This window comes from Mirounga angustirostris, unplaced genomic scaffold (assembly GCF_029215605.1).
Source record: "Mirounga angustirostris isolate CCGP_5_RB_7025 unplaced genomic scaffold, mMirAng1.0.hap1 SCAF_1, whole genome shotgun sequence".
NCBI classification, from domain to species: Eukaryota; Metazoa; Chordata; class Mammalia; order Carnivora; family Phocidae; genus Mirounga; species Mirounga angustirostris.
In genome coordinates, this window is record NW_026991709.1 from 153,748,600 (window position 1) to 153,776,508 (window position 27,909).

Consider the following 27,909-nt stretch of genomic DNA (forward strand, 5'->3'; position numbering starts at 1 on the left):
AGCCTTTTTGTTCTATTCAGGTGTCCAACTGATGGGATGAGGCTCATCCACACTAGGGAGAGCAATCTGCTTTTCTCAACCTAGAGATTCAGATGTTAATCTCACCCAGAAACCTTCACCAGAATCATGTTTGACCAAATGTCTGGACTCCCCATGGCCTAGTCAAGTTGACACATAAAATGAACCATCACAAGCTCTCTGCATGGGCTTGCCCCCACAGGGCCTCTTGGGCATGAATTGTACCACAGAATTAATCCCACTTTGAGGCAAAGGGTCTGGTCTTTTTTTTTTTTTTTTAAGATTTTATTTATTTATTTATTTTTTAGAGAGAGAGAGCACAAGTAGGGGGAGGGGCAGAGGGAGAGAGAGAAGCAGACTCCCCGCAGAGTAGGGAGCCTGATGTGGGACTTGATCTCAGGATCCTGGGATCACGACCCGAGCTGAAGGCAGATGCTTAACCAACTGAGCCACCCAGGTGCCCAGGGTCTGGTCTTTTGTGTCTCCATGTCAGTGAGGCATCTTCCTAAGTAAGCCCAGACTAGTTCTGCCGGGAAAGGAGCATCCAATGCTCACAGCAGAGGGAGGAAGGGTGCACAGGCAGGCAAAGGCTTCTGGGTAGGGCACCAACAACATCCTGTACAGAAGCAACCTCAAAATTCCTATATAGGGATGGAGGAGCACAGAGAGAGAGAGAGACAGACAGACAGAAACAAACCTTTATGACAAACTAACAGAAAATTTCCCAGTGAAAATGAGCATGCAAACCAAAATTCCATAGTTTAAGAAAAAAAATATAATTCTAAAACAATGAACAAGATCAATAATCAAAACAAGAGCTCACTTGAGATGAACTCAATATAATAGAATAGTGTAGAAAATACTTTTAAATAAATATGTTGATTTTTGAGGAAGTAATAATACCCACTAAAATAACAAAAGATTCTAAAACATTTACTGACACCAGGAAGGGCCGATCCTACCAGAGGTGTTAAACGAGACGCACATGGGTGTCAACAGTAAACTTCCTTCTAGAACTGAACTTCATTTCTATTTTGAGACCCCAGTTCTCCCAGAGGCAAAGACATAATCTCAGTCAATTCAGGGTCTCACCTACTGCCCCTCCGTACCGTGTGGTCTTCGTTAGCTGTTGATGTCAGTACCTGCTGAGATGCACCTCAGCCTGTCCCGGCCTCAAGCATCAGTCCATGAAGTGGCCCGCTGAGTTGACCCACCCTCGCATCCAGGACTCCCACAGGCTACCTATCAGATCCTTTGGCACTCCTCTTGTGACACAGAAGACACTCCATTTTCTCCTGTGTTCCTCTGTGGCCTCAGAGGCTTAGTGAGGCTGTCTGGATCTTCGCTAGTTCGTGCTGCGCCAGCTGGCACAGGAGACTTCCTACGGTTCTCCTCCCCGGTCTGGCTCCCGGGAACCCTCCGCGGCTGCGTCGGCCCACTGGCACTGCGAGGGGGACCTCAGGGGGCTTGCTGCTTCCCCGAGCTCGGCCTTGGGAATGATGGCTCCCAAAGCCCCATTTGCTGAGACACCAAAACCTTGGTGGGGATGCTATTATGCTGCTTAACCCCAAGGACTGGGTCGTGGGAGGTGGCAGTGCTAGAACTCTTCTCCGGACTCAGGGATGTTCACACAATCTGCCTGTTTTGCTTTCCTTCTGACTTCTCTCCTCCTCTCTCTCAGCTTGCCTCTAGGGCCTCTTGCAAAGAAATTGAACCTGGAGGGCAAAGGTGAGCATGTGTCATTTCAGGAATACAGAGGGAATATGTTCATGTTAAAAATTATTAGAAATTCAGAGGTGGGGGGCACCTGGGCAGCTCAGTGGGTTAAGCATCTGCCTTCAGCTCAGGTCATGATCCCAGGGTGCTGGGATCGAGTTCCGCATCGGGCTCCCTGCTCAGTGGGGAGCCTGCTTCTCCCTCTCCTTCTGCTGCTCCTCCTGCTTGTGCTCTCTGTCAAATAAATAAAATCTTAAAAAAAAAAAAAAAAGAAATTCAGAGGTGGGAGTAGACAAAGAAGAGGAGAGAAGATAAAAGGATGGGTAAGCAATATGAATGATGGGAAAATGTGAAAACTAGAATATCTAGGGGCACCTGGCTGGCTCAGTTGGAAGAGCATGTGGCTCTTGATCTCGGGGTTGTGAGTTCAAGCCTCACGCTGGGTGTAGAGATTACTTTAAAAAAACCCTGGAATATCTAATATTCAAAACTACTGAGCTTATGCTGTTGTAATATGGACCGCCCCAGCCCACAATCTCTTCAAAGCATCTATAAAGTTCTAAAGATAAAAAGGCCCAATGTGGGTGAGGTTTTTGTGAAACTCAAGGGACTCAGCTCCACATTTGAGTCAAGATACTGCAACAGGGCGTGTGGGATGGTGAGATGGTTCACGAACTGAACTAATTCAGTGGAAGCCGAGGCAGAATGTCTAGCCAGAGGAAACTGTGAGAAAGTGAGGCCTCCAGGGGTTCCCAGAAACTTGGGAAGGTTTTAAAGACAGATCTTATCTAGATTCTTCAAGAGAAGGACACCTGCCCTCACATCTGTGTCAGACATGCCGGAAGGAAAGCTGAAGACACCCTGACACCCTCTTAATTTGTGGGCATAGTCACGGAAGCACTCTTTCACCCACAAAGCATTGATTGAGAACCTCCTAGGGGCTAGATGCGCTGGCCTGGGTACTGAGGATACAAGAATGAAAATCACATGGAACTTACACGCAGGCTCTCTCTCAGTCAGTGGGAAACAAATGCGTAGACTATTCCGAGCTACGGGCCATAGAGAGGGATGTAACTGCAGAAAGAATTAGCAGCCCCTGCACAAATCACCTTCGCTCTTCAGGCAACCTGTGGGTGCTTACTATCTGCCCTACACATTTCCTCTTCTGCCCCCAAGGCTCACAGAATGTTTTGCCAACGTGGTCCCAATCTGCAAGTCTGCATTTCTGACACCACGCCCCGGATATTTACTTGTGTCCTCCGCCTAATTAAAAGTGGGACATTTCTCTTCTTTGTTGGGTATTGTGATCATCAGGAACGACTGCTTTGGGAGACCAGGGCCACACTGCAGAAGCTCCACGATGACCACTCTCTGACACCGGAAGAGTACAGGCGAAGTGTTACCAATGGTGTCGCCAAAACAGGAAATTGCCCCTCATCTCAAAAACCCTTGGGTGAGATAATTGCCTTAGCGTCCAGAGTTAGGACCAAGAAAAACAGCCTCTTTCTGGAGAGGGGCCTCCGTCCCAAGGAGACTGAGCTTCTCGGTACATTTAGTGTGAAGATGCGGGGATTTTCAGGGACATGTTTTCTCCAGGTGGGAGTTGGAAAGAACAGCTCTCCCCCACCATTTTCCATAATAACAGCAATCAAAATAAAACAAAAGTTATGTTTCAAGAGTTGAGGAAGGAAATAAGTTCATGTATTGTAGATTCCTGCAACAGAGGAATTCGTGGGATTCTGACACAAAAGGAATTTTGTAACAAAAATTCCTGCAAAAAATCCAAGCTTCTATTTCCCTTTCTTTTTTTTTTTTTTTTTAAGATTTTATTTATTTATTTGAGAGAGAGAATGAGAGAGAGCACATGAGAGGGGGGAGGGTCAGAGGGAGAAGCAGACTCCCTGCCAAGCAGGGAGCCCGATGTGGGACTCAATCCAGGGACTCCAGGATCATGACCTGAGCCGAAGGCAGTCGCTTAACCAACTGAGCCACCCAGCCACCCAGGCAAAAAGAAACTTCCCTTTCTTTTTAATGGATGAACAAATCCAAGGCAAAATACTCTTCAAGACGACTCAGCAGAGAGAGGCAGCTCTCCCCAGTGGAGGCCTTGCTTACCCGCTGGAATAACTGGGGAAGGTAGGGGAGGGGAGGACGGGGCGGGGGGTGGGGGAGGCCACAGGTGAGCTGGGCCTTAGCCCTGGCTTTGTTCGTGCTGCCAACTAACTGGCTGTGTGGCTTTAAGTCTGCGTTTCCCCTCTCTGGACTCAAAGTGCTCTGCCTTCATGGTACAGATGAAAATTTAGCTACTTTATTTTGTAGTTCCCAAAGTTCTATTTAGTTCTTTCACAAATCTGTGAGGTCTCATCATAGCTTCCTATTCCCTGCAGACATTGTTTATTGGTCTTTAAATATTGTATTTATTGGGACGCCTGGGTGGCTCAGTTGGTTAAGCGGCTGCCTTCGGCTCAGGTCATGATCCCAGGGTCCTGGGATCGAGTCCCACATCGGGCCCCTTGCTCAGCAGAGAGCCTACTTCTCCCTCTGCCTGCCTCTCCCCCTGCTTGTGTTCTGTCTCTCTCTCTGACAAATAAATAAAATCTTTAAAATAAAAAAAACAAATAAATATTGTATTTATTTTAAAATATGTCTCATAATTTCAATATCTGAAGCCTGTGTGGGTCTGTTTCTGCTGGTTCTAGTTTATATTGCTTTGTTTTTGTGTGTGTATTTGCTTATATTTGACTGTGACTGCTCTTTGACCCTGAATATTATTTGGGGGGATTTCCCAAGATGTGGGAGGAAGCTGCCCTTATTCCAAAGATGATTCTGAGTTTGCTTCTGTCAGACACAAAGGGGCATTATCAGTTTTGTGCAATACTTCAGCTCACAGCCTGATGTTTAGTGGACTAGCTCAGTAATGCAAGTTTAGACCACAGATCCACACAAGGGCTGGCCTGTGCTCACAACCTCAGGGAGGGGTCCTATCACTTATTCCTGTCTTCCTGCACATCCAAGCACTTGTCCTTCCATCCCCTGGGATTCAGACAAAGGAAGGTGGTTTCCATTTGTTCCACTCGTACCCTAAGGATCAGAGCCTCCCAACGTAATGTGGGTCTGGCTCCTATTGGACCTCCCAACCTTGAAGACCCCTGCCCCCCATGCCTCATGAAGCCACCCCAAGACAGTTTCTAGTTTCCCTGTCAGTTTACTTTGGATCGCCAAATGCAAACATGTCTCTAATGATTTATCTCCTTTTTACTATCCCATCAGCTTTTCAGGGCTCTCTGATAAAGGGTCGTCCATTTCTCTTTATCGTTCTATCATTTTTCTCTTTATATATTTTATTTATATGCATATATGTTTAGGACTGATCTATCTCTTTGATGAAGAGTAATTTCAGCATTTTTGAGGTGACTTTCTATTCCTAAACACGCATTCACAATTCAAGTCTGGTTTTTATTGTTGTTGTTTGGGGGGTGGGCTATCACTGCACTTTGGCAACTATGGGAGGAATGCTCTGGGTGGTGGCTGTTCTGTCAGCCTGGAGCCTTGTGTGAAAACAACCAAGACCCCCGACAGATGGCAAAGGATGTAGCAAGAATGAGAAATAATCTTCCTTTAAACTACAAAGATTTGGGTGTTTTTTGTTATGTGATGTAACTTAGCCTATACTGACTGATACAGAAATATTGGGCTAATGCCTCAGAAATGTTACCCTCATTATATACAATCATATGAGACACTTCACATCAGGTTCCTGGACACCTCTGCACCCCCTATGTTCTCAACACTGTCCATCCGCATCACCCACATGTCTGGGCTGGCCTTGCTCTCTTGTGTCTCTGGCCATCTGCAAATATGGTCAGCTTCACCCAGGACACTTTCCCCACCCTTCAGGGGGCCAAATCTTATCCTTCAGGCCTCAGTTTAGAGACCTATAGCAGATGCAGATGATGCCTGCCCCAGTCTCCAGCGTCTGTGAGTACTGGTTGCAACCTTGCAGACGCCCCTCTTCCCTTGTTTTTGGCTCCCCTCCACGAGTCCCTCAGAGCACAGCTAGTCCCTCTCCCCACCCATGGCAGCCTGCAGCTGCCTGCTGGCTGACACGGCTTCAGGTAATAAGTCTGGCCCCCCTGACTCAAGGTGAGACCAACTTTGTGATACGATGAATATGTGTGTTTCTCTGGAACTAGGTGCCTAAGCTGACTTACTGCCTGACCTCAGACATGGCAGTGAGCCCAGCCAACATCAGCAGAGCCTAGTCCAGACCGGACCTGCCCAGCAGAATTGTGAACTAAGTAAATAGTGGTTGTTTTTGAAGTTAGTCTCCTGGCTTATCTTTATTCCCCTGCCCTTGTTCTTCCCTCACTCCCTCTCTCCTCGGAACATCCCCTCTCTAAACTGCATGCACTAAGAGCCCTTGTCTGAGGTCCTGCAGTATGACAGGGTCCCCGACTGCCTGCCCCTGGACTATGAGCTTGGGCCAAGGGTGACTAGGACTCAGTTCATGCTCCGGGGGTTCTTAGACTTGGAGTGGGACGGACAGAAATACAAAAAACTGGCTGGGCTACCGCCCAGCGCTCTATGTACCTGTGAGAGGGTTATTATCCTTTGTCCTTCCTCCTATCAAGTGGTGGGACCTCTGGGCCCTCCCCTTGAGTCTGGGTGTGCAGCAGAGTCCAGTGGAATTGTGTGGCTCCGAGTCCACATCTCACAGGCCAGGCAGGTTCCGCCTGGCTCTCCCGGCAAGCTTGCTCACCCTCTCAGGACCCGGCCGCTGCACCGGAGAGCCAGAGCCTCTCAGAAAGGCCCCACGGAGTTGCTTCAGTGACAGTCCCACCAGAGCTCAGACATCAAGTCACGCCAGCTCCAATGCCAGACTGGAGTGAAGGAAACTCCAGATGATTCCAGGATCCTGCAGAGGCCCCAGCTGTCACAGAACAGAGACAGGCCATCCTACCCGCCTCTGTCCAGATTCCTGATCCATAGCATCATGGGCAACACAAAATAATTGTTTTGTGCCACTTACACAAACTTAATTGAAGTGCTTTATGTACAATAAACAGACAACAACCACAACAGTACACAATGATGAGAAAGCCCTTTGGGCGAGGAATTCAATACATTGGCACTGGAAAGCTCCCCCTGCCCCCCCCTTCTTCTTCTGTAAAGGTTTTATTATGCACAGACCTGGAGGAGGGGCTGAGTCCTTCTTGGCAGCCTTGGAAGCCTTCCTATGGTGGCTGGGACATTACTCGGCTCCTCGCACTTCTTCCTGGTGTGGATGTGAGTCTGGCCCTCTTCTTGATGAACTTGAGGGCCCATTTGTCCTTGGAGACCTTGAGCAGCTCCTTGGTGCATTCATTGCTCATAGAGGGCAAAGCTGCATACCCACCGAATCATGTCCTGCATGAACTTGGCGTGTTTGGTGAGGTGCTGTGGGCGGTCGTGGTGTGTCAGCTTGCTCACATTCTTGGCTGTCCTGTGGCCCCTGTGAAGACCCATGGCCATGGGGTAGCGCAGAGCCATGGCAGCTTCTCTTCAATGGCTGCTGTGGCAGAAGGGCCCTACTTAGGTTTTGAGAACAGGAGTCTTTTCCATAGGCTGGGGCTGCCCTCCAATCACTGCCCACCACCCTCTCCCCCCTCAGCGTCATGTTGATGCTGGAGGGTCTTTTTTTTTTTTTAGATTTTATTTATTTATTTGACAGAGACACAGCGAGAGAGGGAACACAAGCAGGGGGAGTGGGAGAGGGAGAAGCAGGCTTCCTGCTGAGCAGGGAGCCCAATGCGGGGCTTGATCCCAGGACCCTGGGATCATGACCTGAGCCAAAGGCAGCTGCTTAACAACTGAGCCACCCAGGCGTCCCAATGCTGGAGGGTCTTGACAGATGACACACCTTCACTCTTTGTGGAACCTCCTCTTCCACCGCCAGTCTGTGTCCATATTTCATACTAGACTGTCTCCTTCCCCTTTGCATCCTTCAGTCAAGCACAGTGCCTGGTCAGAAGAACCAGCTTGTTGAACTGAACACAAAGGGGTACAGGGTAGGGACGGTGGGTCCTAGGTGGCATTTCTTCTCCCCTTGTCCCTCAGGCTTTCAGATGATGGCTTACTAGCTTCTGTGGGGGAATGTCATAGGAAAGAATCCAACTCGCATTCAGTAAGCACCTACTACATGGCAAGTGCCATCTGAGGTGAGTTTAGGATTACTGCATTGGATTTAAAACCCCATGAGGTGGAGACCCACACACAAGAGATGAGGAAATTGAAGATTATAAGTGAATTGCTTGCTTGAGACCATGCCAGTGGTAAGTGTTGGAGTGGGAAGAGGAACCTGCATTTCTGTCCCAGAGCCTGTCCTGTTTCAGCTGGGGATACAGTGCTTCTGCTTGGGGGAGTTCAGGGGAATGAAGCTCGTGGGAGGCTTCCTCACGTGGGAAAGCCCCTTGGGATGCAAGCAGAGCAACTGTGTGGTGCGGAATCTGTTCAGAATCCTCATGGGGCATTTACACAGTTGCTGGGTGTCCAGTTAACAAACATCACTGCCAGAAGGCTGGTGGGCCAGGGGTGACCCAGAATGTAGTGCTCAGTCAGACCAAGAGCAGAGCCAGGGCTCAAACCCAGAGCCACCCCCTCTTGTTGGACACTGACTGGACTTTCCTCACGGCCCACGAGATAGTGGTTCACATCAGCCAGCTAGTCTACCACAGACCAGACAGAATCCTTCACAGTGACTAAAAAAGCGATTTCAGAAAATGACTTTTTTTCTCCTAAGGCAAGAAACAAAGACCACACAAGATCATTTCCTATTTGTGTCATTTGACAGAAGATACATTGCTTGTTGCGGAAACAATGAAAAAAACCCAAACTCAGATGAGCACTAAACAATTTCATTCTGAATAAACTGAGTTTGCTGAGAAACAAAGACTGACAGGTTAACAGAGACAAAAAGAGAGACGCTCACAGGGGTGGAGCGGGGAGAAGAGGGGACAGAGGACAACTCTGGATGGTGCCAAGTACACTCTGTCGCTTCTTTGGTCTTCGCTAGCCTCAAAAACGATGTTCTGAGATTGTCTGGCAGTTTCTTAAAAAGGTAAACACACATTTACCATATGACTAAACAATTCTACTCAGGGGAAATGAAAACATATGACCACACCAAGAATTGTATATGGATGTTCACACCATCATTATTCAGAATAGCCCCACACCTGGAATAATTTAAATGCTCATCAGTTGACAAATAGATAAACAAAAGGTGTTGTGTCTGCACAATGGAATACTCCTCAGCAATAAAAAGGAACAGATTCCTGAACATCTACAGTATGGATGAACCTCAAACTCATGCTGCCACGTGAGAGAAGTCAGACACGGAAGGCTGCATATTGTGATCCCAGTGATAGCAAGTTCCTATAAAAGGCACAACCATAGAGGCAGCAAACAGATCGGCGGTTGCCTGGTGTGAGAGAGCGGGAATGAAGACTTCCTGCACGGAGAACTTTCTGGGGTGTTCTAAAACTGGACTGTGGTGATGGCTGCACAGCTGCATAAATTTAGTGAAACTCATCAAGACTTACCTTCATATGGGTAAATTTTATGGTATGTAAATTACTTTTCAATAAAGCTATTTTTTATTTATTTATTTAAGATTTTATTTATTTGAATGAGAGAGAGAGAGCACGTGTGCGCGCACAGGTGTAGGGGCAGAGGGAGAAGCAGACTTCCCACTAAGCAGGGAGTCGGACGCAGGGCTCGATCCCAGGACCCTGGGATCATGACCTGAGCCGAAGTCAGATGCTTAACTGACTGAGCCACCCAGGCGCCCCCAATAAAGCTATTTATTTTTTATGCAAGCACATGTTCTCTCGAGGAGACCCCGCTCCACTGCCTGAGTCTTCTGGAGTCTCAACAGGGAGTGTCTGGAACAGGGCAGGTGCAATTACCAACACACATAATGCCTTGCAAGGAACTGTCTCACATTTCTTTCTAAAGCTTATAACTGGGCACAGTTCTGGAGTATCATTCTATAAGTTTTTGGTAACCAGCAGTGAAAGGAGGAGTAATGAGAACATGAGTCCACACAGCACCTCCTTCGCCCTGCAGCAAGCCTCAAACATCGAGTGCAGGACATCTAGACAAAGATGCCACGGAATATGGTCCTAAATAAAGTTCTAGTCTCAGTTTGTCTCAACCCAGAGATGTCTCCTGCAGCTGGCTCAGCCAGAGCTCTGGTACTCCCTGGTGAGTCTCACATATTCATTATTGATGTCTACGAGACAGGGAAAATGACTCTATCGTGAAAACATGTTGTAGATTAGCATCAAAAATCTCTCCTTTCTTCCTCCTTCAAAAACTTTTACATCTTTTCTGTAAAGGATTTAAAACTTGGGTGAGCAATAAAGAAAAAGTAAACTCTCTCTCAAATCCTTACCACCCAGATACGATCAAGTAACATTTTGGTTTACGTTGTTCCAATCCTTTCCCGTGGGAACATAAGCATGTATTGATATATTATCTGTGCAGTGTGTGCCTGGACACTCGCACCAAAGTGGCCTGGCTTCCAATGCTGCCTCTACCACTTACAGCTGTGTGGCTGGGTAAATCGGGGAAGACGCTAGTACTTTCCTCAGTTCTCTCGAGGGATGAGTGAATGAAATCTATGATATGCTTGGAACTGGGCATGGTGTAGGACAAGTGCTCTACAAATGAGAGCTACGGCCCCATGGCAGGACACGCATATTCTGCGATGTCACGTCCCCGTACATTCTGCGATGCCACGTCCCCGTATATTCTGCGATGCCACGTCCCCGTGTATCCGTGTATGCACACACACCCACATGTATGCGTGTCCACCGACGTGCGTTCAGGCCTGTGTTGCGTGGATACGTGCAGTTCTGATGTCTAAACACACCAAACGGGACCAAATTTAAGGTAATCTGCTTTTCTCACATAGCAGATCACGAAAGTGTTTTCATCTACAGATCTACATCAGCATTTTTGTGGTTACGTGGCATCCCACCGTGCAGAGGTGCCACGTTATGTACACTCTCCATGGCTGATCATTTAGGTGGTTTGCATAACGGTTTTGAATTGCATTTATGGGCCACCTAATAGACATCACAGAAACACAAAAGGAAGTCAAATGAGGATCAGAGAAGCAGTAGTCCACTAGATCAAACCAAGACGATTTTCCATTCCTTTGAACCGCAAGTTAGTGAAGTGGCTTATTCGACCCACTCAAGTCTAGTTATGATTTAAATCAGAACTTATAATTTAATACCCACTCAACATGAAAAACAGTAACATCACTTGAATACAAATTTTATTTCACAAAAAGATAACATGATTCCACTGAAATAAAAATCAGGAACACCTTTAAAGCTTTCATTCCAACCGGGCAGATGCATCGTGCCTTCCTGTGCCACCACGCTCATCATGCATTCACGGTGGTCCCTGCCGGTGGAGGGCTGGGCACCACGAGGCTGTCCGGAAACCTCTGGAGAAAATGCACATGCTAGATCTATTTTCCAATCGAACTTTCCAGTGAATGTTGGCATTACCCGGGGGTATGTGAGGTATGTGTAAGGCCGAAGAAACTCCAAAGGGTCACAGTGGTTAGCTATCAGACATAGTCCAGTCCCCAGTGTTGATAAGGCAGGTCTAGAGGGGGATGACTGGGGGTCAGGGTGGCACTGATAACTGGCCTGTCCACAAACTCCACAGTGCACAGCTCCGGGCCGTTGTCGCCACAGGGTGCGCGCTCCAGTTCCAGCACCATGATGGTGTTTGGGGCCGAGGTCACCAGGATGTGCCGTGGCACAAACAGAGTCATTTGGGGGCCCCGCGCTGGCCAGTATCGCCCCAGGTTAAAGCCATTAATCCATACCTGACCCTGGAGAGAGAGAGAGAGAGAGAGAGAGAAAACCATCAAGCCCGGCTGCACCGACAGCCCTAGGGGGGTCTGACACTCGGGGCCAGCAGCGGCAGAGACAGGAAGCGCCCTCACGAAGATGTGCTCAAGCCCCAGGCCCACACCAGCCTCAGCTCCCACACCCTGCTGAGATGACTGGCTGAGTTGGGCCAGGGCTGGAGGGCAGGAAAAACAAAACGTTGCCCCAGACACCCGTTCCTGCTTCAGGACAATACATGTTTGGTGCTTCTGCCTGGTCGGTATTGGACAGTACTGGACAGCACTGTGGCAGTTTCGCCGGGTTTCGGAATGTTGTCCCGGGTCCCGGGGGACTGCTGCCTCCGTATGCCAGGCCCTCCCTGACTTCTCTGTCCACAGAGAAGAACTGCTGAGCTGTGCCCCAAGGAGATAAGCTCTAGTTCTTCGCTCCCCTTCCCAGAGGCAGGGCTCAACCATGTCGTCTGCATGCATGGGATGAACACAAGATCTGCAGCAGCTCGGGAACCCAGGCCCCAGGAGCCATCCTCAAACATGGTGGGAAGGCCACACTTGCTCCCAGGAGCAGACATGATCCCACATGCTGCAAAGACCATTTCTGTGAATAGAAGTTCCCTCCCCTATAAAACTGAGAGGAGAAGGACGCCTGGGTGGCTCAGTCAGTTAAGCGTCTGCCTTCGGCTCAGGTCATGATCCCAGGGTGCTGGGATCGAGTCCCACATCGAGTCCCCTTGCTGAGCAAGGAGCCTTGCTTCTCCCTCTGCGTGCCTCTCTCTCTCTGATAAATAAATAAAATCTTAAAAAAAAAAAATTAAAACTGAGAGGAGAGAAACGCCTAAAGAATAGGGACCACGTTTGGGTGTGTCTACACAGCCCCCCTGCCTGGCCTAGGGGTTGCTCACAGGGAAGGACTTAACACGTGGCTGAGTAAGTGGAACATTCTATTACAAAGAAAGGCAGGGAGGAGGGGAGATCACACACACACACACACACAAACACACAGAATGAATATACGGGAGATAAAGGAAGGAAGGAAGGAATAAAGGGAGAAGGGAAGGAGGGAGAAGTAAAGAAATTGCTATCCACAGTGGCCGCCCTGGATATGGACACCCTGGACACCTCAGCCATGGGGTCACCTGCTGAGCCCTGACTCCTGCACGCTTCATGACCCAGCTGCAGCCGCTCACCTAGAGCGACTCAGCTGCTCACTCTGGGTATTTTTCAGCCTCCAGGTGTCGCCTTTATTCTCCCTCCCTCTGGATTTCCTCCCCGGGTTCCCATCTTAGTCCTGCTACTTCCTGGCTGCCGGACGTCAGGCAGGTGACTGGGGACGGTGGAGGAAGCAGCGCTGGCTGGCGGTCAGCACGGTGGCTGGCACCGGGGACAGAGCCCAGGCAGCATCAGGCTTCTCACACTAACATAAAAAAGATCGTGGCACTCACATGCCTACAAAGGAGCCCAGTGATTGAAAACCATCTGTCTGTTGAATTAAGTCATTTAGAGAAAGGATGACAGTTTCACGGTTCTCAGAACTATTTTACTCTTGTTTTTACCACGGGATATGCTCTCTCGATCCTTCCTCCCGGGCATGGGCAATGACAGCTTTACCAGGTCCTTATCAGCTGAAGATCTGCCGGGGCCTTGTTTTTGCAGTAGTAGAGAAGAGCAGCACTTCACTTTCGAGGCTGAGGAGGAGACAGGTTCGAGGGAGAGCAGCGGGAGGACTATGAGCGCCCTGGGCTTCACAGGTGTCCTGACCAAAGCCACGCCCACTCCCGACGGAAAGACCAGGTAGACGAAGTGGAGGCCTGATCCCCTCTCGCCTGAAATTCCCTTTCAGAGGATCCAAGGGACCGTCCCTCACATCCCTTGTGCTGAATTGGGCATGTCCATCTGGAAAGCTGGGAACCGTTTCCCTGAATCCCCTTTGCCAGAGGGTTTTGGGTTAGAGTTGGTCAAAAAAGGACCCTGTTTGAGACTGGGCATGTGGAAGGGAAGCGGAGGCCATTGCTCCTGGGGGGGGTTATCTCAGACACACGGCTGACAGACCCACAGGAGCACCTGCAGGTTCAGCCTGTCCTCGCTCCTCTGCTCCGTGTCCGGCTCATCTTCCTAAATGCTGCCCTGCCAACCAATCGTGCAGTAGCCTCCCTGGGCAATAGTCCCAAAGACCTCCTTGTGAGCTCCCCAAAGTACTACTCTGGCAGCTAGACTTGCTTCTGAGGGGCCCCGGGGCCGGCTTGACCAGCTTGGCAGGGATCTTAGTGTGTCTGCCTTTGATTCCCTGGCCCCTCTCCAACTTTCACTTTCTTGGCTCATCCCACATTCGTGTGAGGTCTCACTCCTACTAGGGAATACTCATATCTCCACAGACTGCACTGTGACGGACAGACAAGATCCCAAATTTTCGCTCCTAGTTGCTGATCAAAGTTGATAGGATTTTTCTCCTAATTGCTACCTTAATTCTGAACGCAGCATGATCTAGTCCAGTTATTCTTTTCTCCCCCAAATGATCCACTCCCATACGAACTCTGCCTCCTGGCCCACCCAGATGGTGCCTTGCACATCCCCTCTAACTTTCCCCGAACCCAGGGTTATACCTTCGGTGGCCTTGGTTAATTCTGGAAAGCTGTGAACTTCTTCAGGACAAAATGTCCCTCCACTCTCAGCTCCTAACAGAATGGGCATTAAATGAAGTTTAAGGTGGCCTAGATGCCCTTCCAGGACAGGAATAAAGCATTTGGAAAGAACAAACAAGGAATTTGGAAAGAATGGGTCACAGGCCCCTAGCTCTGAAGCACCCGGCTGAATGGAACTCTCTGCAATGATGGAATGTTCCACACTGCCCCAACACAGCAGCAACTTGGCAATGGCTCCTGAGGGCTCGAAATGTGGCTAATGTGAGGAGGAACTGAATTTTTGCTTTTCATTAATTCGCATTTAAACCGAAACAGCCGCGTGTGGCTAGCACAGCGGCGGAATGGTGAGGTGCCTGGCATTTCATTGTCAGACCCCAATGTCTCTGCTTCTCTCGGCCCTCACAGCCGTCTTCTAGAGAAAGTCATAATCGATGCTGTCTCAGACTCCTGCAGCCTCCTCACAGGTCCCCCGACGCCCTTCATTAACTCTAGAACCGAGGCTCATCCAGCAGCAAAATGAAAATCAGATGATTTTGGGGCGTTCTTGCCTCCGACCTTCTCCCCAAGGGCCCCAGGCGACTGGTGCCTGCTTCCTCTCCGCCCGGTCTGCACCACTCTCTCCCCACCTGCCCACTCAGATCCCCACTGGACTTTTCCCCGTCACCTGGACACACCAAGCTTGTCTCCCCTGTGTAGTAACTGTTCCCGCCACCTGAAGGGCTGTTCTCCCAGATCCCGAGCCTTCTGATCGCAGAGATCTCAACCCCACCAGCACCTCAGGGACAGGAGCCGTGGACATCCTCAATCCTGGGCCTTCCAGTCCAGGTCACACACTACCCCCTCAGGCTCTTCTTTCCCTTCTAGTTATTGTCATTGTTTGATCTTTGTATCATTTGTTTGGTCATTGGCTTATCAGCTATTTCCAGCATAGATTCTATGAAGGAAATGACTTGGTCCACCTTGCTCACAATGGGACTCTCCGTGCTCAGCGCAGTGATAGTTTATACCTAGAGCACCCGTCAGGGAAGACTGGCTGATACTTCTGCCTGAGGACAGATTCTGCGAACGGGTGACATGAAGTCCAACTGAAAGAATATTCCAGGCTCCTCTGCTCCCAGCTTAACAGTTTTAGAGAATCCTGTTCTCTGGGAAGAAAAATAAAATAGTTGCATCGCTCCTTGATTAGCGCTGTGATTTTTTTTAGTTGTAAAAAATTACTTTAAAAGACCCAAATTTTAGGAGCACCTGGGTGGCTCAGTTGGTTAAGTGGCTGCCTTCGGCTCAGGTCATGATTCCAGGGTCCTGGGATCAAGCCCTCCATCGGGCTCCCTGATCTGCGGGGAGTCTGCTTCTCCCTCTCCCTCTGCCCCTCCCCCCTGCTTGTGCGCTCTCTCTCTCTCTCTCAGTCAAATAAATAGAATCTTTTTTTTAAAAAGTCAAATTTTTAAAAATTCTATTTAAAAATACACACACTGACTATTGTTTCTCTTTAAAAAGTGATGCTGAAATTATTGGGGGCAGGAGGAAAGTATGCACATGTTAGTAAAAGTAGACTCACTCTTAATACAGTGAGCCCCACTGGGGCCCAGCGTTTCTAGAGTGAACACCAATGGCTTCTGGGGCTTCGTGGGCGCTCTCCCAGCTAAAATAGTTCCATGACAAAGTCTGACTTTCTCTGACCATGGCTTGACCCCTGGCAGACTCCCCACTCTATTATCACCAAGGTGATAATAGTTCCAATAAATGTTAGGTTCCAGGAAATATGTGACCTTCTTTGTTAATCAGACAAATGTGTGTCTGTTTTAAATTCTCTAGATAAGTACAATCCTCGAACTTAAAGCAAAAATTTCAATGCTGTTTTAAGTCACAATTTAAAAATTTTCAAATGTGCTCCAGTGTTCCTTCAAAGACAACAAACTCCAGTTGAACACACTGACTTGGTCAATCTCTGAAAGAAGTCATGGAGACACCTGGAGGACTTAAGAGTGGAACAGACCAAGGTCCATTTCTCAAGGTTAAAAGGCTCCCACCACACACAATTAATGAGTAATTGTGATGTTATTTTGGGAGAAAGAAAAGAAAAAGAAATTTTTTTAAAAAAAGGTAAAATAGTGAGAGGCTTGCTTAGATAAGATGGTAAAGACATCTCACTGCACAGCAGTGCACGGGAGAAAATGGATTCTCCGCTTCTTTAGACCCAAAAGGGTCTGCAGCTGATGCAAACCACACTCCCTGCTTCTTCCTTGGTCTTGGAGGAATACTGAACTCTATGATCTCCCTGTATTTTATGATAGACGCAACTAGAATTAAAGCCACGAAAAAATATTAGCATAAAGATGAATCACTTTTTCCTTTTTTTTAACAAACCCCACACATAAATTCCTTTCCTTCTTAGCCCCCAAAGTTCCAGCACTGCTTGACCTTTTTAAGAGTAGCTCACCTAACAATGGGCATCATGGGGCCTCACATATCTAGAACAAAGCTAGGAACCCGCTGAGTAAAAACTGCTGTATATTTGTTATAAAATAACATACACCCAAAATTGCAGGAGACCCCCACCTTCAACTCAGAGCCTCTTTACTCCTGTTTACACGTAATTCTCACAAGTTTGTTACTAAAATTTTAAACATATTTAAATTTATTTTTTTAAAAGTAAGCTCTAAGCCCAATGTGGGGCTTGAACACATGACCCCCGAGATCAAGAGTTGCATGCTCTATGGACTGAGCCAGCCGGGCACCCCGCTTGGGTGCCAAATTAATATCTATTCGTGGAAAGAAGTTTGATTATCTAGTTTCCAAGCTCACAGGACTTGTGACTAGGAAACAATGAATTAGATGGAAATAGTAGACTTTGTAGGGGGTAAAAATAACCGTAAATCAGGCCGAAAAAGCTTAAAAAGCATTATCAGATTCAGAATGAAAGTAGGGTCAACAGGGCTAAGACTTGGGGCAGGTTGCAGAAATGGTCCCAGTTCTCTGCAGCTCCCCTATCAAGAGACAGAATCTGTTCCTCCCTCCTGTGAATCTGGCTGGTCTCGTGACTTGCTCTGGCCAAAGAACATGGAAGAAATGACTTGTGATTTCTGACTTGGGCCTTAAGAAGCCTTGTACATTGGCATTCTTCCTCTGAACACTGCTGGTCACCACATGAACAAGTCTGGGATAGCTTGCTGGATGATGAGAGAGACATGGCCCAATCTCCTCGGTCACCTCAGTGGACAGACAGCTAACATCCGGGAGCACAGCCTCCTCGCTGACCAGAAGGGCATGGCCGGCTGAGACCAGCAGAACTGCCCAGTTTGCCAAAACTCAAAATGACAAGCTGAATGAACTGTCATTCCTTTAAACCACTAAGGTCTGATGCTTTGTTATATGGCAAAAGCTAACTGATACACATCAAGGTGCATTAACATGCTACTTTTCAGTAAAGGAAATAATGGTTATAAACCCAATTTAAAAAGAGTCATTTTCTAGTATTCAGTTCCTCTTTTACTAATCAGTCACCAGATCCCGTCAGGGCTGCCTAGCAGTATTTATACCCCTGTCAGGGTTGTTCTAAATGACTAAGTGGGAGGACACACGTGAACACTCAGCCCAGTGACATGCAGTAAGCGCTCAATAAATGCAGCTGCTCAATAAATGCAGCTAGGGAAATTTCCCACAGTGGGACCCTTGCCCCCACCCCCACTGCTACACTGAAGTCCTAGCTTCATTCCTTCTCCCTGGACCACTTCTCCAGCAGAAGAGCAAATGTCAGGGCTAATGAGGAGGAAGAGGTGTGTTTTATTCGTAGCAGGCTGGAAGTGCCTGGGAGAGTCCTAACGGCAGGCCAACACTAGTAGTTGGATATGGTTCTCTGGGTACTCAAAAATGCTGGGTTGTAGCTGGGAATTGGGGTGTTGCTGGCACATCTGTGAGGACGACATCCCTTGGAAGTGTTAGAAAGGGGCCCAGGATCAAGTCCTGAGGACTGCAGCATGGGAGCTGAAAGAGAAGCCTGAGAAGGAAGAAAGAGGAGGAAGGAAACCCTGGAGGAATTTCGCACAGAAGTCAGGAGAAGAGTTTCCAGGGAGGGAGCGGTTCCTCATGTCAGACGTTATTGCCAAGATGTCAAGTAAGACACGGCCTGAGAAATATCCGGGGGACATGTCAACAGGTGGTGTTGGCAAGAACAGCTTCAGAGGAGTGTGGGGGCAGAAGGGAGTTCCTCCCCATGGCCCTCCACTCCAGAGTTAGTTCTACCGACTGAGTCCTTTCCCAGAAGCTCCAAATGTGGGACAGGTACCCCACCTCTGCATTCCCATTACAAGCACTGAATATATGAATAGATACCTTTTGTTTTAGAGATTGTATTTATTTATTTAGAGAGAGCATGGGCTGGGGGGAGGGGTAGAGGGAGAGAAAGAATCGCAAGCAGACTCTGTGCTGAGTGTGGGGCTTGATCTCATGACCCTGGATCATGACCTAGGCCAAAATCAAGAGTCTGATGCTTAACCAAATGAGTCACCCAGGCGCCCCTGAATATATATGTTTGCTTGCAGGCCACCTCCCGATTTGTACAGACTTCTCTGTATAGACTCAAGACCCACAGGTCTTCTATAGGATGGCTATTAGGTCTGGTAACATAGAGAACATGATTTCATTGTATTGAATGTAGCTTTACTTATTTATTTATTTTTGCTATGTTTCAGACTTAATGGCTGGCCACTTCCTCTTGGAGATTAGATGATTAGTAAATACTTGAGGCTGAACATGTCTAAAACAGAGCTTCTGATCCCCGCCAGCACCCCGCCTGCCCTGCTCCAGCCTTCCCACCTCAGAAACTAACCACACCCACCCCTCCCATTACACGGGCCTCAAACTCTGGCGTCCTCCTTGACTACCTTCTCTTGAACACCATACAGGATCCTTCAGGAAACCTTGCCTTTTCTTTTCAGTATGAATCTTGCACTTTTCTTCACCAGCACCCAAGCCCACAGTTTCTTGTAGGATTGCTATACTAGCTTCCCATTAGGAATTCCTGCATCAAGCCTCGACCTCCTATAATCCATTCCCACTGAGAAGTGAGCTTTCAAAGCCAGTCAGCTCTTTGACTCTCTGCTTAATACCACCACCAGAGTGAGGAGAAGCCAAAATCTCCCCCGCCCTGACTTGGCCAACCCCCACGCCAACTCCTCATCTCCCACACTTTCCCCCTTGCTCACAGGATCTTTCTCTCTGGGCCTTCCCACTCGCTGCTTCCTGGCTCCAGAACGTTCTTCCTCTGGCTCCTCACATGGATGACTCAGTCTCATCCTCCAGGTCTCAATGGCTACCTTCTCCTAGAGGCACCCTTGACCACTCCTATGTTCATACATTCTTAATACTTCTCCCTTCAAAAGGCAGAATCTAATTCCTATCCCAAGAACAGGGACTGGACTCAATGACTCTCTTTTAACTAACTGAACGTGATGAAGGCTATGTGACTTCCAAGGCTAGTTTCAGCCTGGCTCTCTCTTTCCTAGATCTCTCCCTCTGGGGAAAGCTAGTCACCATGTCATGAGGACACTCAAGCAACCTATGGAGAGGCCTGTGTGGGGAAGAACTGAGACCTCCTGCCAACAGCCAGCCCCAACCTGGCAGCCATGGGAGTGAGTCACCTTGGAAGTGGGTCAAGCCTTCAGATGTAGCCAGTCAAGCCTTCAGATGTAGCCCTGGCTGATAGCTTGACTTCATGAGAGACCCTGATCCAAAACCACCAGGCCAAGGTGGTCCCAAATTCCAGACCCACAGAAACTGTGAGCCTAATAAATGCTTATCATAGTTTTAAGCCACTAAATTTTAGGGTAAAATTTGTTACAGAGCAATAGATAACTATTATGCCATATAAGATAGCAACATCTTCACCCCTATACCTCACTTTAGATCACATCATCACATTTAATTTCTTCCTAATTGTTATCACTACCTGAAATTATAGCATTTAATTATGATGTCTTCCCCAGTAGCAGTGCCCTTGCCTATCTTGTTCACATGCTGAATACCAGTCACCAAGTACCTCATAGTTTCTGGTACTTTCTACACACTGTTGCCATATTTGATCATATCACTTTGATGCTTAAAATTGCCCCTAGTTCTACAAAGGTCTCAAGATAATATCCAAATTCCTTGACATTTGAGGCTATGAAATCACCTTTCCAACTGCACTTTCTATCACTCCCTTCCTGGTTCCTTCTAGGATGTTTTCTGTGACACCAACCAATTCTCCAATTCTCTGGACACCAGCTGCATGTCCAACAATTCAATTATGACATAACCTACCTGGAGCAGGGGTCAGATCCCATAAGTTAAAAGGGCTCTGACCCACACTTCTGAACTACCAGCTACAAATTAGGGGTTCCTATAACCTCCTCCTCAGGCTCATAATTTGCTAGAATGGTGCACAGAACACAGGAAAACATTTTACTTACATTTGCCCTCACCACGTGTATCTTCCAGCACCTGGATGTGTTCACTCACCAGAAGTTCTAGAGTTTTTACAGAGCTCCATCTCCAGCCCCCAATCCCTACCCCAAGAAGTCAGAGGTTGGGGGGTGGAGCTGAAAGTTCCAATCCTTTGATCACTTGGTGTTTCTAGTGATCAGGTCCCACTGGCACCAGAAAGACCAAATGATGAGGGTATTAGAAATTTCAAAAAACAAGATGCAGAAATAATTTAAATATATGAAGGGATTTTTGTCAGCCTTTTTTTTTTTTTTAAGATTTTATTTGAGAGAGAGAGAGCGAGCACAAGCAGGGGGAACGGCAGAGGGAGAGGGAGATGCAGACTCCCCACAGAGCAGGGAGCCCAACGCAGGGCTCGATCCCAGGACCCTGGGATTGTGACCTGAGCTGAAGGCAGATGCTTAACCGACTGAGCCACCCAGGCACCCTGTCAGCCCTTTGTTAGAAATTCTTTTATTTCATGATTTTTTACATCTTGAAAGAGGGAATACTTGCCTTTAAAAAATAAAATTACTTTTAGTCAGTATTCTATTTGGATTCCCAGCTTTCAAAGCATAATTCTGGCCGAGGAAAGTGGGACACGACTCCACCACTCTCATCCTCATGCTCTGTCCTGCACCCAAAGCTGCCCTGAGAGGATAATACATGCAGGAAGGCTGTGGCGGATATGGCCATGGGGCTTGGGCACAGCATACGGTGGAGAGAGAAAGAGCACAGAAGCGCTGCGGTGGCTGAGCAGGACACCTGAAGTACAGCACACATGACACAGCCAGCACACCGCCTATCTTAGGGAGCTGTGGTCAGATAAGAGTTCTGTGCAGCCGAAACACTGGCCTGTGTCTCCTGCAAAGAGCAAAACATGCCTGACCACTTCCCACTGTAATCCCAGTTTGATGGTTGGGCATTTAACCAGAAAGCCACATCCTAACCAGAAGTGATTTTTTTTAATCGCCCTTATCAGTGACTTTGTTCACTAAATCTAGGCAGTTTCTTCATATCAACTGAAGAGCACAAGCCCAGAGGCTGAGACAGGACCTTCCTGATGGAGGAGGGCGGCAGAGGGTTAGCGTGTCCAGAGGCAGGGTCCTAGGAATGGCTCCAGCTTCACGTGTCATTTGGTCCACCCCTACCCCTACCCCCACCCCTGCCAAAGTGCTCATTCTCCCAAAAGCCAGAACTCAGTGGTCTGTGGGGTGGGTTCTGTTTGTTCTGCATCTGTTGATCTTTCAGAACCTCAGAAGCTGGCCTGGGACTGTCCTCAGTAAGAGGGACAACTGTTCACCAGAAAATAACAGAAAACAGAGGGACGCCTGGGTGGCTCAGTAGGTTAAGCGTCTGCCTTCGGCTCAGGTCATGATCCCGGGGTCCTGGGATTGAGCCCTGCATCATTATTGGGCTCCCTGCTCAGTGGGGAGTCTGCATCTCCCTCTCCCTCTGCCACTCCCCCTGCTCGTGTTCTCTCTCTCTCTCAAATAAAATCTTTAAAAAGACAAGAAAAGAAAAGAAAACAGTATGAACAGTGTGCACTGTCTTACGTGTATGTGTGACCTTCGGACCCACGTAACCAAGGTCCACAAATCCCATAGATGGGCCTTCGTGTCTAATTTTTTTTTTTTTAAGATTTTATTTATTTATTTGAGAGAGAGAATGAGAGAGAGAGAGCACATGAGAGGGGGGAGGGTCAGAAGGAGAAGCAGACTCCCCGCCGAGCAGGGAGCCCGATGCGGGACTCAATCCCGGGACTCCAGGATCATGACCTGAGCCGAAGGCAGTCGCTTAACCAACTGAGCCACCCAGGCGCCCCGTGTCTGCTTTATTGAGATATACTTCACACCCCATACAATTCACTCATCTTGAGGATACAATTCAGCGGCTGTGAGAACACTACAGAGCTATGCAACCATCACCATAATCAATTTTAGAATACTTTCATCACTCCAAACGGAAACCCTGCACTCCCCATCCTCCCTCCCCACACCCCTCCTTCCCTGCTTAGGCTACCACTGATTTTTCTGTGTCTGCAGATTTGCCTATTCTGGACATTTCATATAAATGAAACCTTCCACATGTGTGGTTTGTGATTGGGTCCTTCCATTTAACATGCTTTCAAGGTTCATCCATGTTGTAACATATATGATTACTTAATTTCTTTTTATGGCAAATTTATTTTCCATTACTATATATAATAAACATTTTGTTTATTCATTCCAGTGGATGGACATTTGAGCTTTCCACCTTCTGGGTGATTCTGGATAATTCTGGATAATGCCGACTTGACCATTTGTGTGCTAGTGTTTGAGGGGACATATGCATTCTATGGGCTTTTGGGGTTCCAAACCTTCTGACACATTTGGAAATATCACGTGTCTATGTACCTTCCAAACATGAAGGTGCGGAACATCCATCAGACTGACAAGATTAGTGCAGAGCCCCTGTCTACATACTTAGCGCAGCTCCTCATTGGCTTTCCAGGCCTTGTATGTTGCTGCCTGCCTTTCCCCGCGGGCCTGCAAGTCGGACGGACTTGAGGGTCAGGGAGCTGCACTACCACCTACTTCTGCTCCTCATGCAAGTTCCTTAGCTCTCTTGAGCTGCTCCTCTGCAAACTAGAGCTGATGACAGGATATTGCACTCCTCCTGCTCTTTTGGTGATTACAGAGGTCGTGTGTCCAAAGTGCTGAGCACCATGCCTGTCACACTCTCGGGTGTGACACCTTTATGACCTGGCCAAGGTGAAGCCCCTCTGACTTCCAAAGATGTCTCATGCTTTTCCACGTCTGCACCTTTGCATCTACCATTCTCCCACTTAAAATTCCCTCCCTGACAAAACTCCCTCTGACTCCGGGGAAGGGCTGTCCGTCTGTCAGGTCTGCTGTTCATCTATTCTGTGCAGCCAAAACACTGGCCTGTGTCTCCTGAGTCACCCCACTCTTCTCATCGTTCCTGTCATGCACAGCTTCTCTTTCTGCATCACATCTCCTGAAAGTTCTTTCTTTTAAAGCACGAAACTGATACCACCTGGGGAGCAATGGTTTGTCTTCTCGTCCGCCTTGGCCCTATACCCACAGCACCCTGCAAAGCCCCTCATCACCTACAGGGCTGCCTGAGGGCCTCCACTCCTCCCACCTGCTTTCTTCCCTGGTGGGGGGGAAGGCGCCCAGGGGTGGAGGAGCTCAGCAACAAAGCCACCTGGGCACCCTTCCACCTAGAGCATTTACAGAGCAACCAGACCCTGGGAGGTGAGCAGAATGGTGAAGAAGCTGAGCACTTTTAAAAAATGCCGCTTCTGCAGCTTATGACCCAGTGGGTGAAACCGAGGTGCCAGCCGAAGTGTGATGAGTCCAGGAGGGGCACAGAGGCGGCTCAAGGGAGGGCTGGACTAAGGGTCTAGGAAGGCCTCTTACAGGAGATAAGGCTGGTCTTGACAGATGAATACGTGATGGCTGGGTGGGCAGAGTGAGAGAGTGAAAAAGCATGAACAAAGGAGATATATGACACAGCAGGACGCCAAGAGGGAAAAGGGGACAAGGAGGGAGGGGAGGGAAGGAGGCAACAAGGGAAGAACAAGCCTGCTGGCTAAAGTGGGAAGGTCCAGAGAGGGTTTTGGTTCGTTTTGGGGTCTTAGAGCCCCCAGATGTTACTTCTTGGCTGCAACCCGGAAGTTGGCAGAGGAGACTGAAAGGCTGACATGATGCAGGACAGGAGGTTCGAGAGCAGGATCCTGGCCTGAAGGAAGAAGGTGGGGAGGGGATTCAGAGCTTAGACTTCCTCCTAGGGCCACCGGGCAGGAAGTGAGGGTAGAGGCCGAGATAAGTCTGACAGGAAGCTGGGGGAACAAAGGAGTTACACTTGATAGCAGTCAAGGAGGGTGAGTGGGTGGGGGAGGAGTACGGTGGCTAAGGGGAGAGGTGAAGGTTAGAAAGACCAGCTGGGGAGGGGGAAGAGACCAAAGACTGCTGGGCAAGTTGGGGGCCTCCAGAGGCTGGAGAGAGTGAGGGGATAGGGGCCCTGATGAGCATGCTGGAGAGGCCCCCTGGCAGTGCTCAGTCACTGGTGAAGGAGCAAAGGCCGATTGTGGACCCACCCAAAATAGAGGATGAACAAGGAGACAGAGCGGAAGGTCAAGGGGGCCAGTGGATTGATGGCTTTTAAAAAATATTAGTAGTGGGGGCGCCTGGGTGGCTCAGTCGTTAAGCGACTGCCTTCGGCTCGGGTCATGATTTCAGGGTCCTGGGATCGAGCCCTGCATCGGGCTCCCTGCTCAGCGGGAAGCCTGCTTCTCCCTCTCCCACTCCCCCTGCTTGTGTTCCCTCTCTCTCTCTGTCTCTGTCAAATAAATAAATAAAATCTTTAAAAAAAAAATATTAGTAGTGATGTCTAGACTGGATAGGGAAGAACTGGGGCCTTAATGGGGGAGAGTTTCAGGTCATCAATAAGATCCAAGAGCAGGCTGGAGGGCATGAGAGTTTGGGGGATAGAAACACGTAGCAAGAGAGAGGATATCACAGCTTAAAATTCTGGAGGTACGTTCACCAAGATACACCATGTGCTCGGTCATGAAACAAGTTTCAATAAATTTAAGAAGACCGTGGAACCATCACCATGATTTAATTTCGGAACATTTCCATCATCCCCAAAAGAAACCCCATATCTACTTGCAGTCACTCTCCATTCCCACCATCAGCCCCAGACAACTATCAACCTACTTTTTCTTCTCTATAGATTTGCCTTTTTTGAACATTTCATATAAATGGAATCCTACAGCATGTGGTCTTTTATGTCTGGCTTCTTTTGCTTAGCATGTTTTTCAGATTCATCCACATTGTAGCGTGTATCGGTAGTCTGTTCTGTTTTACTGTGGGACACTATTCCTTTGTATGGATATACCACATTTTATTTATCCATTAATCAGTTGATGGACATTTGAATTACATCCAGTTTGGGGTTATTATGAATTATGCTGCTCTAAATATTTGCACAGAAGTCTTTGAGTAGACATAGGTTTTCATTTCTCTCGGGTATACACCCAGAAGTGGAACTCCTCAGTCCGTGTTTAACCTTTGAAGAAACCCCAAACCGTGTTCCCAAGTGTTTGTATCATTTTACATTCCCACAAGTGACATAGGAAGGTTCTCATTTCTCTATATCCTTGCCAAAATTTGTTATTGTCTATCTTTTATTAGTATAGCCATTCTAGTGGGTGTGAAGTAGTATTTCACTGTGGTTTTGATTTGTACTTTTCTAAACGTTTAATGATGTTGAGAGCATTATACATGTACTTATCGGCCATTTGTATATCTCCTTTGGTGAAATTTGCACATTTTTTGACTGGGTTGTTTATCTTCCTATTATTGAGTTGTAAGAATTCTCGATGTATTCTAGAAACAAATCCTTTGCTAAACATAAGATTTTCTCCCATTCTGTGGCTCGGATTTTCATTTTCTTAATGATTTCTTTTGAACAGCAAACATTTTTAATTTTGATGAACTCCAATTTATCACTTTTTCCTTTAAGGGTCATGCGTTAGGTGTCAAATCTAAAAAATCTTTTCCTAGGGGCGCTTGGGTGGCTCAGTTGTTAAGCATCTGCCTTCGGCTCAGGTCAAGATCCCAGGGTCCGGGGATCAAGCCCCACATCGGGCTCCCTGCTCAGCAGGAAGTCTGCTTTTCCCTCTCCCACTCCCCCTGACTGTGTTCCCTCTCTGTCTCTCTCTCTGTCAAATAAATAAATAAATAGAATCTTTTAAAAAAAAAAGTCTTTGCCTAATTGAAGGTCATAGACTTTCTTCCTTCTTCTAGAGGAGTTTTATAGAGAAATTAAATTAGAAATCAATAAAAATAAGATGCTAAAAAAACCCCTTACAAATATATGGAAATTAAATAACACATTTCTAAATAATCTATGAGATTATTTTTTTGAGAGAGAGAGAGAGGATGCAGGAGGGGGGAAGGAGAGGGAGAGAGAGAGTCTTAAGCAGACTGCACGTTCAGTGCAGAGCCTGACATGGGGCTCAATCTCACAACCCTGAGATCATGACCTGAGCCAAAATCAGGAGTCGGATGTTTAACTGACTGAGCCACCCAGGAGCCCCAAAAGGACATTTCTTAAACAAATGTTATGTGCATCTTTTTCCCTCTTAAAAGTGATTTATATACTTTTCTCCTCTTCTCCTTCAGGGTCAAAATTCTCAAAAACAATGTTTATATTCAAGTATCCAAATTTATGCTCCTGGGGCGCCTGGGTGGCTCAGGCATTAAGCGTCTGCCTTCGGCTCAGGTCATGATCCCAGGGTCCTGGGATTGAGTCCCTCATCGGGCTCCCTGCTCCGCGGGAAGCCTGCTTCTCCCTCTCCCACTCCCCCTGCCTATGTTCCCTCTCTTGCTGTGTCTCTCTCTGTCAAATAAATAAATAAAATCTTAAAAAAAACCAAACAAACACATTTACGTTCCCAAGTTTGTTCCTTTATCTGACACTCCTCAGTAGCATGCAATGCAGCCTGTGGATGCCCCACTCCCATACACTTGCTGAGGGTCCCAGGGAGCTCCGTGTTACTACATCCCGTAGAAGAGCTCCTGTCTTTCACTCATCCCCTCAGCAGCACAAATGCCAGTTTTCCTCCTCACTCTCTGCCCGCCATGTTTGTGCCTCTTTTCTTCCTTCTGCATCCTTTCTCCTTAGGGGATCTCCTCCATCCCATGTCTCCATGACCATCCACACACAGATGATCTGATACATATATTCCCAGCCCAGATCCCTCCTCCAACTTCTCCATCCACAGATCCCACAGCCCTCCTCCAGTATCTTCTCTCAGCTGTTCTCAAAGGCCTCTCAAACTCAATCTGTCCAAATCCAACTCATGATCTCCCCCTCCTAGCCCATGTTTTCCTCTGAAAACTCTTCTTTCAATAAATGGTACCATCTGCCCAGCTACCAGCCTGGGACCTAAGAGTCATCCAGGATATGTCCTTCTCTTTAAACCCCAATAACCAATCCATCATTACATCTCATTGATTTAACGTCACACATCTCTCAGATAGTTGATATCATCTCCATCTTGGCTACCACCATCCTAGTCTCTCACTGAGACTACGGTCCAGTCACCTAGATAGCTTCCACAAATTCACAGGTGCCCTCACCCAGCCC

General features: G+C 47.9%; 1 protein-coding gene across 2 annotated transcripts in view; it reads right to left on the minus strand.

Annotated features, from left to right (window-relative positions):
* Positions 1-11,042: 11,042 nt before the first annotated feature.
* GLB1 (galactosidase beta 1) overlaps positions 11,043-27,909 on the minus strand; it is an 81,555-nt gene continuing 64,688 nt past the window's right edge. For both annotated transcript variants that reach the window (XM_045904096.3, XM_064590402.1), the window contains exon 16: positions 11,043-11,629. In XM_045904096.3, the coding sequence (XP_045760052.1) occupies positions 11,360-11,629 (270 nt within the window). In that variant the 3' untranslated portion in view covers positions 11,043-11,359. The remainder of the gene's footprint in view (positions 11,630-27,909) is intronic.